An 18,086-nucleotide genomic window follows, 5' to 3' on the forward strand; every position below is an offset into this window, starting at 1 on the left:
TCAAATTGACAGTTCAGGGAGAAGCATAGATGGAGAAATGTTTTTAGTGAGGTTAAAGCCTTCAGAAAAACAGATATTTTCATTCTGAGACCTTCCACGCTGCAATAATACCATAATTACCGTATTAATAATAATTCTATATTACTCATGCCTGCTGAGAAGCAGAATGTATTAGCTCCAGCGCACTGTGATACAGCTTTATAGCTGTGGACTGAAGCTGCGTTGCCTCCAGCCATTTCACAGCAATGAATCTGTCAGCTTCTATTCCTGAATGTATGCTACAGCAGTGGGGCGACTCAGCATGAGAAAATGTTTTACATACTGAGCCCCTTGCTTTTTACTCTATCAGTAAATCCAAAAATGACTTCTGCAAATAAATGAAATGGAGATGAAAAGGTGCAGTGATAAGAGTCTAACAAATGACGTAGTTTACTCCTCTCTTCTTAACTCTATTTTTAGCTTTTAGTAGTGCTTTGATATGTTCTAAAAAAAATCTATGTAAGGAAAATTGTTTTAACAAGTCAGATTCTTTAATTTCATATGAAAAATAAAAACCAACAAAAATCCCCAGCACTAAAATGGCTAGAACAGGAAATCTCCTAACTATTCTGTCTGTTGCATAAATCTGACCTTTTAATTGGACTTGCATAATCTCACAAAACAGAGCTGATTATCCCATTGTTCCAGGCAGCGGATAAGAAAGAGGAGGAGCAGAAAGTCAGGCAACATAGCAGGTACTATGAAAAGAATACATTTTCTATAAAAAGTTCCCTGGAAGAACATTGCTATTTTCTCTAGACTATAGGCAAAGGATTGTACTATAAAAGTTCTTTCTGAAAAAAAAAAAGAAAACAACACTACTTTTATTCAATCTATTGTTTCTTTATTTAAATTGGAAGACAGAATTTATAGCCTTGATGTTATATGTGGAGCTTATCCCTCAGTATTTTCTATTATTAAGATTATTTCAGTCTGTTATACCAAATCTGTAGGTACTGCTGAAAGAGCAAAGAAGAGAAATGAAAGTAACTTGGGAATACCAACTATTGCCCATTTTCCCCTACAGGCATAAAATATTTTTGGAACAGTGGTGATGGCAGTTTTCTTTTCTGGGTTTCATACCCTGACCTGAATGAATACTGGAAGATGACTTTTCACACCAAAGTTGAAATAGTCAATAAACAGTTATCAATTGGAATATCTAAGTTATATAATCAAAAAGGGGCATGGAATAATTACAGTGAACAACTGTCAGGTCCGCTGTCATTCTCTAACCTTAATTGCTTTTTCTTCTTTTCCACACAGGAAAATGAGTGTCCTCTGAACAGTAACGTTACAGCATTTGCGTTGAAGGCAAAAGTCATCTATCCCATCAATCAGAAATTTAGGGTATGACTTTAGACTCTACTTATAAATATTAATGGCAGTAGTTCTAAGTCAAAGTAAATTGCAGTCAAGTACCAGAAGAAAACTTAATGCCAATCTGTTTCAAAGGGATCTTTGTTTGTTTATAGGCCATTGACTCAGGAATTGTTTTGTAAGGCATCATCTGCTTTCATCTCCCTCTGAAATTTGTAGTGCTTTAGGTTCTGTCCAGTCAATTTTCACTGCAGTCAAGGAACCTTTTCTTCCCATTAGCATTAATGGAGGTTATATCTGCCCAAGGAGATGTAAGAAAAAAGCACACAAAGATCTGCTCTTCAGTAAGAAAAAATGACTCAGAGCAGATAACCTCATCAGATGAGTACTTTTGCAGGCAATGCAGAAACCTGTCAGGATGATAAACATTAATTTATGTGGAAACACTTGTGCTGTGTATGTTGTTTAATTTTTTGCTTGGAAGCAAATGATGCAAATTAATGAGATGTTTATCTCAAGATTGAATAGTATTAATTAACCTTGTAAATTCTTTTTGACCGTAGCCTTTGGCAGATGGCTCATCCAATCCATCTTTGCATGAGAATCCAAAGCAGACAGTTCTGCCTAATCAGGTAACGGAAGCATCTACATCAGGCAGCCTGGAATCCCTTAGCCAGGGAGACAAGGAGGACTGTAGTTCCTCCACAACAATACACTCAACAACAAGTGATGACAGATTTCAGGATCGAGCCTTCTTCAAGGTAACCTGTTTCCCTGAAGTGCTCACATGTGAGAGGTAAGCAGTAAACCAGCCCTCGTGTCTGATTGTTTCTTGGTATGCTCTGGCAGTTTTCAAAACAACCATTAAAGGTCTGGCATAAATGAAAGACTGGGCTTAAATGCATACATTCACCAAAAGACAGCATTGTAGGCTTATAACCCTAAAAATGCTGGTTGGAGAGACTAGAAAAATGCTTCATATCCTGAAAGTCAGTTTCTTGTTTATGAAATTCTGGGAATCAGAACTTCACTTCTCATTAAAGATATTGTCACCGTTAATATAAGGAGACCCCTTTTGCTTCATATACTCTTCACTAATGCAGTGGATTATTGCTAAGCTAATGGAGCCTTCTGCACTTACATCTTCAAGTAACACAGCTGGTATCTTGAGAACAGCAGATGACTGTTCATTCTCCTTCATTTAATTGGAACAGTTCACATTATGTTGAAGGAAGACTGTACGCTTACCAGATGCACAAGTGATTAGCAAGTAGAGATAATCCAAATGTACTATCAGCTTTTTCTTTTAGCTACACCATGCAAGTGAGGTATTCCTAAATAAATAAATATGTCTGTATTGTCATTTGCAAAAATAAAGAAAATCATGTGTATTTCACTGTGAGGTTTGAGAAAGATACAATGAAAAATATTTTCTAAATATCCACACATTTCAACAGTTTTAATTAAAAGCTTTTTTTTCCCCTTTCTTGGTGCCATTCATCCCCATATTTACCATGCCTTTTGATAAAGCACTATTTTGATTTGCTTACTTCTATATGGAGATATTTTTTATCTGAGTTAGAAGGCACTGTAGAAATGATCTTACTCCTTTTCTAGGGCCAATGGGGAACTTAGTGATTAAAGAAACTGTTGTACAATACTGCTTTTTTGTGTGACCTCTGGTTAGATTGGTTTTAAAACTTCTTTTAATTTCTGTTTTAGTTTTGATGTTAAGCTCTGCCTTTGCAGTCTTCTCTTAAAAGATCTCATGCTTCTTGATACTGAGCTTAGAAAAGAAGAACATGTGGTAGGTACTCATGTCTCATTTAGAGTTATTTGATTTGAAACCATTAACTGAATATTAGATTAGGAAATAATCAACATGAACCACAGACTAGATGAGGAGTAGTGTAGCAGAGTTGTACCTTTGCAGTATTCTTTTTATTTTTTTTCCTCTCTATTTTGCATGTTTATGATCTTCACAAAAAGAATGAAATTCAATGAAATCTATTGGGCTGTAAAATACAGACTGAAGAACTTAACAATTTTAAATCTTACTCCAAAGAATAAAACATAGCAGTTGGAGTTCATAAAGAGAGAAAAAAAAATATATGTTTGATAGATAAGTTTATGTTTTAAGGAAATTCTTGGGCATTGCAACTCCAGGGACTCTAAGCTATTTGAATAAAACTGAAAATTCAGTTCATCTGAGTCGGTACTTTTGTGCTAAGTGGAACATCCTGATTTTGTAGGACAAAGGAATTAAGACACCCATTTAAACCAAAGGTGACTACCTACATCAAGGCACAGCATTCAAAGCTGACAAAACAAAAAAAAGGTTACTGAATACCTGGTTCAGACAATTATTTAGTGGTGCATGGTTGTGATCAAGTATGGAATCATTTCCATTACTGAGTTTTAGCAGAGGTAATATAAGTCTAGACATAAATTGGATAGATTTCTCCTCACCTTCCTTCCCAATCTCTTAAGTTTGAATAGACTTGTCATTTGTGATACAAATTGGTAAATGCACTAGGAATATTTCAAGGAGTGAGATTTTCTGGGCAAGTTCCTCCCTAGCAATTTCTCTCCTGATGATTTGATTCCCCTGTAAGCAAATGAGAAAGGGACCTTGAGATTAGCTTACAGAATGAAGTTTAATTTAGCCAGGAAATGTTAAACTTGATCTTAAAGTTAGTCATAAATTTGTAAAAGAAAGTAAAGTAACAACATGGTGATGTAACTACAGAAACACTGGGAAGATTTTACTCACTTTGTGGCCTCAATGACCTCAAGAGGCTGGTGACTTTGACCTTTACTTTGAGCTTTTAATAGCTCTGTATTTTTACTAGCAGGGAACCAGGGCAAAAAAAGAAAAAAAAGCTATGAGTACAGGGAATAGTTTCTTCATTTTCCACTTGTTTCTCTCACTCAAAGTTGATCTTAAAGTTAGTCTAGGAAAACAACTCCTTTGAAGTGTTTTCTTGAATCTTTTCTTTCCCCCTCCCCTTTTTTTTTTTTTTAAACAGTATGTGATGTGTTGGTGTTTTGTATTCAAAACTTCACAAAACTCTGTCCAAAACATTGGCAAGTGAGATCCAAAACATGGTCATTTAATTATTTTCTGCTGGGCAATAATAATCTTCCAGATTTTGCTGTTTATAATATTTAATTTAAAAACAAAGTGTATTTATATGTTTAAAAACAAGCAACGTCATCATCTGTTTTTTAGCACTTATGTAACATCTTTCAAGATGAAGACAAAGATTGAATTGTCTTCTTGAATTTCTCTAAAATAACATTTTAAAAGAGACAAGGCATTTATTATTCAAAAACATCCATTTGAAGCAAGTAGTATTTCAAACTTAAAAAACAGAACTGGAATATAGTTGTATTTTTTTGTAAGAGAAGGTAGTTAGAACTTAAGATGGTTATTTTGAGTTATAGGTTTTTATATAAATGTTTTTTACTCTATCTGGCATAATACAATTGAAATTGTATTGAATACGCCAATATCCTTTAGCTTAGATCTTTCTGTTTCTAAGTGGTCTGGGTACTCTCCAATAAAGAGTAGTTTCAGATGCGTCAGATTATGTCCTTGTCCTCATTTGAACATAAATCCATCATCTGATACTCTGAAGACAAAAAAAATTTCATAATAGGAATGCTGGGGAGCTGCTGGTGGTGTTTCTAGTATTTTGCTTATGCTTCAATGTAGTCTTTACTGATTAATTTTAATACAGATTTTGTGATAAATTCTGTTGGTTTTATTCAATACTTGCAATTTTCTTTCCTTTTAAATAGATATTCATTCAGATTCTGAAAATATACCTCACAGATTTCAATCATAAGAAGAAGATTACTGATGATTTGTTTAAGAAGACATTTTTAATTCTCAAAAATGTAAGTTTTTGTGGGTTGATATTTCAGACAATGAAGTTCAGGAGTTAATTCCACCAATTCATGGGGGCTTCCACAGCAGGCTATCTCCCCTGTATTTTTAAACAGCAATGACCTTTGTAATCCATTTATTAAGAAATAAAACAGTCTTGTTACTTGATTTTCTGTATTACATTGTCCTCATTTCCTCTTGGTTGTTATCCGAGGAGATCAAAACAGTGATGTTTTTAATCTGTTAAGAATATCTTGTAGTTGAACCACTCAAGTAAAGAGAACATTCTGAACCTTATTCTCTTAAATTTACTAATTTCTAATTATCAAGTCTTTGTCAGGTCTCATGTATCATTATGAGTGATAGAGCAGTAGGGAATAAAGTATTAGAAGAAAACTCAATGTTCCTATCAAGGGAAAATAGAATTACTTTCCTCTTTGTCCTTCATCAAAATCCATTTTTCCACTTCTGAAATAGAAGACATACTTTTGCAGTCAATGTATTTTTCAGTTGGATTCACTATTTTTTACTATTACTAGAAGAAAAGAAGGCTGTACAAAAGAAAATAAGCAAAATAGGAGAGCTACTGTTTCCCCATTCTGTTTTCCACATTAGCATCACAGGAAAGTCTGTGTTGGAAAGCATCTGCGAAGATCATCTGGTCCAATCTTCTGTAGGAAGCAGGGCCTCCACTGTCCTGTCAAGCCAGGTCTTCAATATTTCTATGGAAGATTGCCATTTCTCTAGACCATCTAGTCCAGTATTCAATTCAATTGTTCTCACAGTAATTGTTACTCTTTTCTTATATACTCATGAAACTTCACATTTAGGCATTAAAGTCAAGTCTGTCAGCTTGCTAGCTGACAGCTGGTTGTTAATATTTTGTTTCTGCAGTCCCATGATTTGTGAATCAATGACAAATCTCTACAGTTTTACCCAATGAACAGAATGTTTATGACAATTACAGCAGGATGTTTTTTGCCTTGAAATCACTTGTCTTTCTTAAATCCTTACATTTGATATTATTAGTTAATTGTAGTTACTAAATAAAAAGTGAGATTTGGTATGTAAATACCTCTAATGGACTTCAATTAATGACTAAAAATTATAAACAAATATAAAAAAGATAATGTTTCCCAGTGTAGCCAAACCTTGGATTATGCTTGACAGCTTGGGTGTTTTCATGTAGGTAGCTGAGCTGCAACAAGACAATGACTAAATTTTGTTTATTAGTTACAGAAATCACTGGAGTAGCCTAGTTGTTTAGGTGTCAATATGGGATTTCTATGCCCTGTATTCTGGAGAAAAAGATCATGGAAATATGGCAGATTTCAGGCTGAAGTAACATGCAAAGAAAAAAGCTGGTTATTGAGGATATTAAGATTAATTTTAAACAGGATTTTCCTCTATTTCTGCATCATGAGAAAAATGTGATTTTTTGGTGAAATTGTTTGTGAACATTGTCAAAACCTGGTTAGATTTCTTTAAAGCATAAAAGTGTTGAGTTAATGCATTGACACCTAAAATCATGTGATGTGAAAAAAGCTAGTTTACATAAGGCATATTTAAGCAACTGAAGGACCATCCATTGTGTTATCAAGCTAGTAAGTAAGGGCAGAGAAATAGTAATTGTTAGTATTGTTAGCTATCGGAAAAATTCATCCTGGTTTCCATAGAGTGAAGAATTGGAAAACCGAGATAATTGTGTGGGTTGCAATTTGGTCTTTATGTGCGTTACAGGTGTGTTCATCCCTGTGTTACTACTCTGCAGGAAACACTGTATCTGGATATGTATCTGTACTCAAAACAGACCATGTATGCTCACAGCTGCTATTTAAGTTGGGCACATGTTAAAACATTTGTGGTTAGAACAGAGTATAAGAGCTCATGGACTACTATCTACTAAAACTTGAGTTTGGCAGAGATGGACAACAGTACTCACGTGCTAATAGGGATGTAATTTTGTACTAAGTGTAATTACAAGCTGCCAGATACTTTTTCTCTCTTTGTCACAAGAAGCACATTACCAAGAAACAGCTTTTCAAACACTTTTTCAGTTTCATTTGTCAAGTACAAACCAATTCACTCTTGAAATTAATGTACTTTCATGATTAACAAATCACTTTTTCTTCCCAGGATTTTGAAGAACTACAGAAGCAACTGGATTCCAGACTCCAGAATACTGAGATGTCAGGAGCCCATAATTCAGAATACCAGACTGTAGAAGACTTAGAAAGGAAAGAAAGGGAATATTCTGAGCACATAATAGATAATGTAACTTTTTAATTTTTGTCTCCTTAAATGTTATTCTCTTGAAGAGGAATGCTTTTTTAATTAATTGTTGTGTTGACTAGTCATAGTTAGTACTTAAAAGGTTCTTGAAAGCATTTTTATATTGCTCCAGTGGAGTATTTCTAACATTTGATAGCCAATGTTTTTATACACAGTTGCATCACACTGTTTTGGATATGGAAAATGCCTACTGCTTGTCAGATGGTGAGGTGTATTTCAAGCCTAAGTATAGCATGACTTTTAGGAATTTTATCATAGTACCTTTCTTTTTTCAATGCCACATAACTCTTAAGAACATTCTTTTCAGCAGAAATAATCACTAAGAAAATAACTGCAATACAATCTTTCAGTATGCTCTGCATATTTGCTACAGCAGAGCATTTTACTACAGCAGTTTCACATATTATGATAAATCTATTTTTTATGTAAAAAATATTGTCTAATTATAGTTATTGAATTCTTAAATTATTTTTTCTCTTCAGTAGTGCCACTGTATCCAAACTAGCTTACTTTCTAAAAAACTGGAGGTTAAAAGCATTCAGTATATTACTTTCCAGGAAATTGGATATTCTGAAAGGGAGACTGGTCCCATTTCTGAGGCTTAACAAATATATTCTTGATAAAAATGAAAGAATGACAAGTCAGACTGATGGCTTTGTGGGTTGCCTGCACTGATTGACCATGGCATATCAGCCCTGAACTAAACAGCCCATTATCTCAGTCTTGTAGAGAAGTTAACATTTTTTTTTAGTGCTGATGGTTAAGTGCTTCACTAGTAATTTTCCCAGTTTTGATTTATAGTGGAAGTCCTTGTAACAATGGTAGACCCATATGAAGTTTCTTTTGTAATTTAATTTTGTTCCTTAAGAAGTTGGTTGTTTAGAATTGAGAGTCAGTCACATAAAAGCTCCATGGAAGCTGTGCCAAGCAACACAAGGCAGTTATTCACTGATGGCAGACATCCTTCAGTGGGTCTGTCACTTTTGTGCTGGCAGAAGCTTTTCAACCATTTTTAAAATGGATTTCCTCTATGCAGATCAGGACTCTGAACTAATCCACTCTTTGCCCAGTAATAGAAAGGTTTTCATGGCCTACTACAAACTGCAAAACTCACAGATCTTTGATGTAAATCTTCAGTACATACTAGTAATCCCATAGGAGCCCACAGAATATTCACAATTGTGTGCATCAGAAGTGTTTGTGGGTTCAGAGCCTAAAGCTAGATATTACCCTTAGGAATAATGTATTAGAATGGGCACATGAACTGTGCCAATACTGCATAAAGTGCTTAATTCCAGCATAGTTAATGGAGTGGTTATGTGGTGTGTGGCTACAAAAGGCTTTGATGATGAAAAACAATATTTCTAGTTCTCCTTTTTCAGGAGAAGTGATATTTTACTGGAATGCCTACTGCTACAGATAAAGAAACTTCCCAAAAGAGAAATTTTGTTATCCTTTCTACTTTTCTCATTAACAGCATAGTAGTCTTCAGTAGATGGGGAACTAAACTTTTTGAGAATTGCACAGAATGACTCCTATTGCAAAAAGTCAAGATTGTCTAAACATACCAAATACTGGTTGTGTGCCATCAACACAAATTGTAATACAGTAAATAGTCTCAAAATATAGCTTTATGCTGTGATTAGTACTAAAAGCAGTCTGTAGTTTCAGTGACTTGTATCTCATAGTAGACTCCTGTGTCTCTCAGTGTAATGTAGTACCAGATCATTAATGAGGGAAAATAGATTGCTATTTGATTCATATTCAACAGATGGAAGCTTTCTGGAAGCAGACTGACAAAGCCCAGCAGGATTTTTTGGACCAATCAAAATGCTCAAGTGCCGAAGCAGCAAAGATAATGATGGACCTGACTGAGAGGATGATTGCAGTGGAAGGCTTATTAAATGAATCTCAGGATTTGCAGGCAATGGTAAAGTACAGAAAGAAGTAAAAGTCAAAAGATATTTAGTCAGTCTGAACACCAAGCACAATGCAAGTGTACAATTCCATCAGTCCTATATTAAGAATGCTGAAAACTGCTTACTCCAATTGTGTGTCTTTCAGCTTCATTACTAAGAGATCAGTTCTTGTCATACAGCACACTAGAGAATGAACCATAATTCACTTGTGTTCTTGTTCTCAAAATACAGTTTAGGCAGTTATATTAAGAAAAAAGTGATTACACGATATGAATGCAGCCAGTGAGCAAAGAGCAAGAACTCTGAGGGAGAATCATTAGCCTGGACATTAAGACTTTTTTCTTTCAAAGTATTTATTCTTGTTTGATTGAGAAATCCTAATTTAGGTGAAGACTGTCATTTGGGAGTGATTCTGTGTCTGATGACTTTAACTGTACTTGAAAACCCTTACCATTTCATAGGTATGTGGTCTTAAGAAGGAAAAATAGGCTTAGAAATGCATCAGTGCTTAGCTTTTAAATGTAACAGATCTGTTAGATATTTGGTTTACTTCACACAAGACACAATGAAACGGTTGGAATTTATAGATTAACAGTACAATCAGAACCTATCCCACTGCATTTTTTTTTTTTTAAGTAATTTGAAGGATAAATGGATCACTAGCTTTATTTTGCTTACTAATAAAAATATATAGTAGTTATTAATTGGTTTCCTTAGCTGTTCCACTGCAAAATAAACAAATTTGACCAAGTTTGAAGGCAATTTTGGCCAATTTTGTCAACTGATTGCATTTGACCCACACTGTGCTACTGTAAAGTTGAACAGTTCCTTTGAATGGACAGTCTTCAAATGAGGTGTTTGAATACATGATAGAGAAAACATTAATAACTGAAGTAACTACCATTATGCTTGCATCTATTTGCAAAAGTCACAGCTTGTGCATCTCCAATAACTAGAATAGTTGTCATATTTTTTCCAACCTTTCACCATTGTCTAAAGCAGTTCCAGCTTCACTCAGGAAATCTTGTTCCCTACAGTAATCCTGGTTTCTTCTTTAACAACGTAATGAAAACTATTGGACTTTTTTTTTTTTTAATGTATTTACTAAACTGCAGCTTACCACGCTCTTGATGAAATCTTAGCAGCATCAAAATCAGATGTGCCCTCCACTCAAAATAAAGGCACATAGCAGTGTGCCATCCAGTATCTTCAAGAGATGTCCAGGATTCCCATGTTGCACCTTTGTCCATCATTACCCCTTGACTATTTTAGTTTGTTCCACAAGTTTAATTTTTTTCTGCTATTAATGTCATCTTGATAGCTGCAGTTAGTGAGAACACTAATTTTATATTTACTTTTTCAAGTAAACACAAAGTAAAACCTGCTGCGATCCTAAATAGGTCAGGAGTTTTGGAACTACTTAACTACCTCAAAGTTACTATCCATATTATCTTGAGAAGCCTTCTGATTTTTCTGTATTGTTTGGAATTGAATAGTTCAATTAAAGGGTATGCGTTACCAAAGATTCTTAGTTTCTAAACAGGATATTTTGTTTGTTTTAGGACATTCAGGAAAGGTTATTTAACTGGGAGCTTATGGTGAAAGTGGTTGATTCACTGAAGTCCTGTATACCAGAAGAGTGCAGGTGTAGATTGAATATGCTATCAAATATTCTGGACCATTTAACTGTAAAGAATAAACTCTCAGTTCGACAAAAAGAAGAACTTTTAACAGACCTTCACAAGGCCTTCTGGGAACAACTGGCACATTTCACTAATGGTGAGTAGTTAGACAAGAGGTCATGGTTAACTAATTTAAGTATGATGTCTCTTAATTGTATTAATTAATACAAAAGTTATGGCTTTAGTCCTGTATGCCTCTGTTTTAAATGTGTGTTGATCCTATCCTAGTGAAGGCTGGACACTTAAAATGGGAACTTTGGCTTTAAGCCTCCCAGATCTTGTTCCTAGCATTATTTCAAACTTATTCTATAGCTCATATAATCTGTACCTTATTTCACTGATTTGAAGTAGAGTCACATATGCTGCTAGCAGTTTTAAGATTTCTCCATTTACTCTTTATGTACTTGACATTGTTGGTGATACTGGCTAACGTTAGGGATAATACCAGCTGTGTACGTGAAAAATATTGTCTTATGATCAACTACTAGAATAGGGAAAAAGTGCCCAAAAATATAGCTGTGTTGTCACTCTTGGGAAAAGGTAACATTAACAGTTACAACACTCAGAAATTCTTCTCTTTTAATACTTAAGATATTTAGAAAGAAGTCTTTTCCCTGTATACCTTTTCAGACTGCCTAACTGTAAATTATATAATTTTAGTGAAGTCTAAGCTAACTGACTGAATGTTTTCCCATGTTTCACTACAGATTTATATAGACAGAGTATGGAATTGCATCTAACCAGATATAGGATGACCTGTGAAAGGTATTAGTCATAAGCCAATGATAAGAAAAGAATAGCTTACCCTGTTCTGAAGGCAAAGGCTTGCTGAGAATTCCCACAAGAAGCAACCTCCAAGTAGAAATCCTTCCTTTCCGACTGCCAGACCTTAAATGAGATTAGGAAGGGGTGGACCTTGGGTCCACCCTTTCTGATTGAGGAGGTGATTTGCTTGCACCTGTGCTCTCAGGGCTAGCCACGTCTCTTCACCAGATACTCAATCACTAGTTTAGGCTGTGACCTAACACTTCCCATACACCTAACAACTACCTTCTTCAGAAATCTACCCCTAACTTCTCTAGTAGGTGCTGAATGAAGGGCTTACAGTTTCCAGTCATGGGAAATTTTAGTATGTGTTCAGTGAAAAAAAATTATAGTGAGAAGTAATTTACTGCTGGTCATTATTACTAAGCCTGTAGGTGAAATTGTGCCCTGCAATGAATAGGGACATCTACAGGTAGATCAGGTTGCTCAGAGCCTGGTCCAGCCTTACCTTAAATGTCTACAAGGGACATCTACTATCTCTCTGGGCAACCAGTTCCAGTGCCCTAAACCCTTTTAGTAAAAAACTTCATCATAGAATCATAGAATGGCTTGGGTTGGAAGGACCTTCAAGGATCATCAAGTTCTAATCCTTCTGCCACAGGCAGGGTTGCCAACCACTAGATTAAGTACTGGTTCAGATTGCCCAGGGCCCCATTCTGTCTCCTGTTGACCAGCTCCAGAGGTGAGGCATCCTCAGCCTCTCTGGGTAACCTCTTCCAGCATTCCATCACTATCTCAGCAAAAAACTTCCCCTGACATCCAATCTAAATCTCCCCTCTTTCAATTTGAAACCATTTCCCCTTGTCCTTTCACAGCAGACCCTGCTAAAGGATCTGTCCCCTTCTTGTAACCCCCCTTTAGATACTTGAAAGGCCACTCTTTGGTCTCATCAGAGCCTTCTCTTCTCCAGGCTGAAGATCCCCAGCTTTCAGTCTGTGTATCATCAAACATTGTTTCATGGACGTCCACTTCTAGAACTAGCATGCCTAGTTCATAGTCTTTGCATATGTTCAGGCACTGATTTCCCTTAAAAATGAGCTAAATCCTGTGCCTATTTTTCCTTCCATTTAGCATTGTTTCTCTTGTTCTAAAGTAGAAAACTCTGTCAAGGCCTTGATTTTATGTAAAGTCAGTGTTTATAGCCATAGTTTTAAATATGCAGAAGGGCATTAGATAGCAACATCCTAATTTCACATTCAAGTGAAATAAGCTTGAGAAAAAAAAACTCTGGAGAGCTGACATAGGTTATGAGCTCCTTAATATATCAGTTATACTGTACCTATAATTAACAAGTGGAGCACAGAGCCAGCAAGAGGCTTTGCTCCTAGGAAACGAACAAGAAAGTTGAAAGAATCAAGTAGTGTTTAAAAAGTAATGATTGCTACATTTGTTCAGGGGTCATTTTTATTGAGGCTTTCCTGTGTTTTCAGAGCACTTTCAAATGTTTTGTCAGTGAGTCATCAGTCTGTGACCATGTATGATAAAGGAACATGGAGAAAGTAGCATGCACAGTGAGGAGCAGGTGCAGGAACTGTGGATGTTTAGTCTTGAGAAAAGGAGACTGAGGGGAGACTTCACTGCTCTTTACAACTAAGTGAAATGAGGTTTTAGTGAGGTGGGTTTCCATCACTTTCCTCAGATCAAAGGATTAGATTGGATATCAAGAAGAATTTAATCACAGAAAGAGTGGTTAGGCATTGAAACAGGCTGCCCAAAGGAAGGTGGTGGAATTGCTATCCCTGGAGCTATTTATGAGACATGTGGATTGGTCATGGTTTAATGGTGGGCTTGTAATGATGGGTAATAGTTGGACTTGGTAATCTTAAGGGTCTTTTTCTATCTCAGTGATTGTATGAATCTATAATTCTCCACAAATAATTCCTCCCAGTTAAATCAACTCCATCTGACTCTTCTTTTGAATTCCCATTTATCTACATTTGTCTAGAGTGAATTACTGATCTGGGATGGAGTGCGTAGAGGGAACTAAGATTCTTAGGTGGACAAGCAATGTGATATGAAATACTGAGAAAACATCCTAAGTATCAGTTCTACTCTGTAGGATGGGGTTCAGGTAGACTTATGAATTTGTAAATCACTTAGAGCAAGAGCAGCAAGATGAAAGCAGCAAGAACTGGGTCCCAAGTATTTAACAGTATTCATGCAAAACTGGAGGAACCTTGACAACTTTTGCAGGTTCTTGAAATAGTCACTTTGGAAGCCTGATATACCTGACATCCAAGTTCAAACTAATAGGAGCTGAAGTTCCTCTGGACCTGTTTTCCCCACCATTTGTTGTTGCCCTTGTCCTTGAAGTAGCATTTGCTTATTTGCAATTAGGTAATGAACCACTTCTGGACCTTCCTAAAGCAGGAGGGGGAAGTTGGCTGGGGTGCTGCCAGTAGGAATCTGTTTCTTGTATTGAACTCATCATCAACGCAAAAGCAGTACCAGTGAAGGTGAGAGTGCAGATCAGTAGTAATCCAAAAAAGAAAAGATAGAATCATAGAATCACAAGGTTGGAAACGACCTTCAGGATCATGTAGTCCAACCGTCCTCCCATTACCCTTGCTACCACAAGCTACTAAACTATATCTCGTAGCTCCTCATCCAGATGCCTCTTGAACATTGCCAGGGACAGTAACTCCACCACCTCCCTGGGCAGCCATTCCAGTACCTGACCACTCTCTGAGAGAAAAAGTTCTTCATTATGTATAATCTAAACATCCTCTGGTATAATTTGCGGCCATTTCCTCGGGTCCTGTTTGTTGCCTGGGAGAAGAGGCCAAAACCCCTCCTCATCACAACCTACCTTCAGGAAGTTGTAGAGTCCAATAAGTTTTCCTCTGAGCCTCCTCTTCTCCAGACTAAACAATCCCAACTGCCCTTCTCTGGACACATTCCAGAACCTCAATGTCTTTTTTGTAGTGAGGGGCCCAAAACTGAACACCGTACTCAAGGTGCGGCCTCACCAGTGCTGAGTACAGGGGGATGATCACCTCCCTGCTCCTGCTGGCCACACTATTTTTAATGCAGACCAGGATGCTGTTGGCCCTCTTGGCTACCTGGGCATACTGATAGCTCGTGTTCAGTTGAGCATCAACCAACACCCCCAGGTCCCTTTCCTCTTCACAGTCATCAGCTGGATAGATTTAAGTGCCCAAAAGTTTGCATCTAAGAAGTTTTTCATAGTAAGAAACATCTTTGAAATTCTGTGTAGTAGTTTCTTGCCTATTTTGCTCACTAACAGATTTCTGTGAGCTTATGTTGTGTGACAGTAGCAGATGCTACTTTCTCCCTGTGGAGTTACAGTATCTAATCATTTGTATTTCATGTTCCAGAATGCATCCAGCAAAGTAAAGACCTCATCCTGAAACGACTGGAGTGCCGTGCAAAGAAGAGAGAAGACTTCAAACACAGACAGAAAACTGAACAAGGGATTCTCCTTACTAAAGCTTTTCATATTGGAGATTTAAATGATTTTCTTAAGGTAGGTTCATAGAAACGTTCCTTTATCTTTTACAGTGAGGGTAATGAGACACTAGAACAGGTTGCCCAGTGATGTGGTTGATGCACTGTCCCTGGAGACTTTCAAGGAGAGGCTGGATAAGGCCCTGGACAGCCTGATCTAGCTGTGGTGTCCCTGTTCAGTGCAGGGGAGTTGGACTAGATACCTTTCAGAGGTCCCTTCTGACTCTAATGATTATATGATTCTGTGATTTTTCAAGTCAAAACATGCTTCAGATTTCTCTCAATTCCATAAAATCAGAATTTTTAGGTTCTGCTATGAATCATCAGCACAGGTAGGAAAGCTTATGTCTAAGCTTGCCTTGGGTTTTGTTTCAGTGTTGGAATTTTCACATTGGAAGCAAGTGCTAAGACCACGTGTTTCATCCAAAACATTTATTTTGATACTTTGTGTTTGGTTCAATATAGGAAATCTCTGGGTGAAAGTATCTGACCTACCTTATAGAATAAAGCAAGCTGCACTGATTTAATTGAACCTTTCTATGAACGAAATTACAGAGGCTCTAAGGACTGTTAAATTTCACATAAACAGAGGGAAAACTGATTATGAACACTGGCAGGATACCTTATAAGAGGTTTGCAATAGATAATTTAATATTGTATGTGATGACTAATGTAGTGTTTTCTTGGCCATATTTTCCACCTCTATTGTTATTGTTCAGAATGTACACAAAATCAGAATTCTCAGTTGTAAAATGCTGACAACTGCAAAACTCCCATAACTGCTGAAAACCACAGAGCCAAGTTATTAAGAAGAAAAAAAAATCAATCCTTAATTTTCATGAAGAGAAATTATTTAAGGTTAAAGTGGTTATTTCCAGAAGCATTAAACTTTTGATGCAGACTAATAACTTAGATAAATTGCTATTGGAGAAGACTCAGATTCCAACTGTAGCAAACTGTCAAACTTTGTTAATCTCTACAATGCAATCTTGTACTGCAGGCCAAGTTCTTTAATTATATTGTGTGAATTAGATAATTCTGTTACTGTTCTTGTATGCCACACCTGTCAGGCATAGTTCTCTTCAAAACTCCTTTCACATCTGAACAAACAAAAGGTTTGAGTCACTCTAGAATGCTAAAGCACATTTTACTTCATTGCCTTTTCGTAACTTGGGACTAATAATTCTACCACACATTTTTGTAGCTATTGAATGTATTTTCTAAGTGTACATAATTCCCCAGTACTTCCCAACTTTGTTAAACAAAGCTTCAAAATTGTGTCAAAGCAGGAAGAACTTCCTAGAAAGTTACAGCCACAGTGCTTTTGGAAAATGCTCTATTTTGCATGCCTTAGAAAACTAAAAATTTCTCTTGGATAAAATATAGAGTAATGAGCTGCTTATGACAGGCTGAGAAGAAATGGGCAGAGGTGACAATCTGTTCTTTATGCTGCAGAAGAGAACATAGTTCTTAATGTTAGGAAATACCTCTGTGCAAATAACAAAGAACAGAAAAATAAGACTTTCTACTGCCTCAGTAGAGACCCTTTTGTCCTAATACAGAAGGCCTTGAGCCCATGGACTCTTTGGAGAGGAAGAAAAATTCATACAGAAGCATTGAATCATAGAATGGTTTGGGTTGAAAGGGATCCTTAATATCATCTAGTTCCAATCCCCCTGCTACAGGCAGGAACACCTCCTTCTAGACCACATTGCTCAAAGCCCCATCCAGCCTGGTCTTGTATGTTTCCAGGGAGGAGACATTCACAGCTTCACTGGGCAACCTGTTCCAGTGTCTCATCACCCTCTGGGGTCTGGGGAAGGATAGGGAGAGTGACACAAAGAGCCATCTAAACAGCATGTTCAGCTATTTAAATATATCTGTTATGTTTCTTTCAGGCTTACCATGATCTGTTAGAGAAACACTGGCAGGCACAGTGGCAGCTGGAAGATGAAGATGACTATGAAAGCACAGAGGCTGTTGTGGAGCTCTATAAGGTACCACTTCTAGTGATATATGTTATTCACTAAAGTAATTCTGAACATTCTCTTAACCCCATGACACAGATGTGCCTTAGTGTGGGGGCTTGCATCAAAGATCATGGCTGTCCCAGGAAGCTGGGCTGGCAAAACACATTGACAGTTTTCCACAGTAACTTGCCTTTTCCGTTATCTTCTCAACACAGTATGTTTTTTAAACTCAGATTTGTCAGAAAATATCTACATGATCTTCCAAGATGTGCTGTATGGGTGGCTGACAAGGTTGTAAAAATGTTTAGAGTATACAGTATCTGGCATTATTGCTAGGGGAGACTTCATTTGTGTACCATAATTATCTCTTGCACACCATGGTATGATGATTCTATTCTTAGTTAACTTCTCTACATGTCCCAAAATAGTTTTCTCATCTCTTTTCCTCTCAAAGAAATTATTTTTCTTATATATATAAGAATATCTTATATCTATAGTTAGTTCTCTGAAAAGTGTTCAGGTCTGTGCTATAAGTAATATTTTTACACTTCTTAATCTTACTGATTTGGAAAAAGTGTGGATGCATCATGCTTTTACGTCATCTTTAATTATTTTCTGCCTGCACTAAAAAATAAGATAACTTGATCTATCTGATGAAGACCAAAAGCATAAATGACAG

At 36.5% G+C, this 18,086-nt stretch overlaps 1 protein-coding gene across 4 annotated transcripts in view; it reads left to right on the top strand.

Annotated features, from left to right (window-relative positions):
* EVC (EvC ciliary complex subunit 1) overlaps positions 1-18,086 on the top strand; it is a 53,368-nt gene that overhangs the window by 4,851 nt on the left and 30,431 nt on the right. For all 4 annotated transcript variants that reach the window (XM_090139668.1, XM_090139667.1, XM_090139666.1 and 1 more), the window contains exons 3-11: positions 1,306-1,389; positions 1,923-2,155; positions 3,082-3,166; positions 5,164-5,262; positions 7,388-7,525; positions 9,315-9,473; positions 11,025-11,241; positions 15,308-15,456; positions 17,336-17,434. In XM_090139668.1, coding sequence (XP_089995794.1) covers positions 1,306-1,389; positions 1,923-2,155; positions 3,082-3,166; positions 5,164-5,262; positions 7,388-7,525; positions 9,315-9,473; positions 11,025-11,241; positions 15,308-15,456; positions 17,336-17,434 — 1,263 coding nt within the window. The remainder of the gene's footprint in view (positions 1-1,305; positions 1,390-1,922; positions 2,156-3,081; positions 3,167-5,163; positions 5,263-7,387; positions 7,526-9,314; positions 9,474-11,024; positions 11,242-15,307; positions 15,457-17,335; positions 17,435-18,086) is intronic.

The sequence above is a fragment of the Phasianus colchicus genome, chromosome 4, assembly GCF_987193195.1.
Source record: "Phasianus colchicus chromosome 4, bPhaCol1.hap1.1, whole genome shotgun sequence".
Classification (NCBI taxonomy): Eukaryota; Metazoa; Chordata; class Aves; order Galliformes; family Phasianidae; genus Phasianus; species Phasianus colchicus.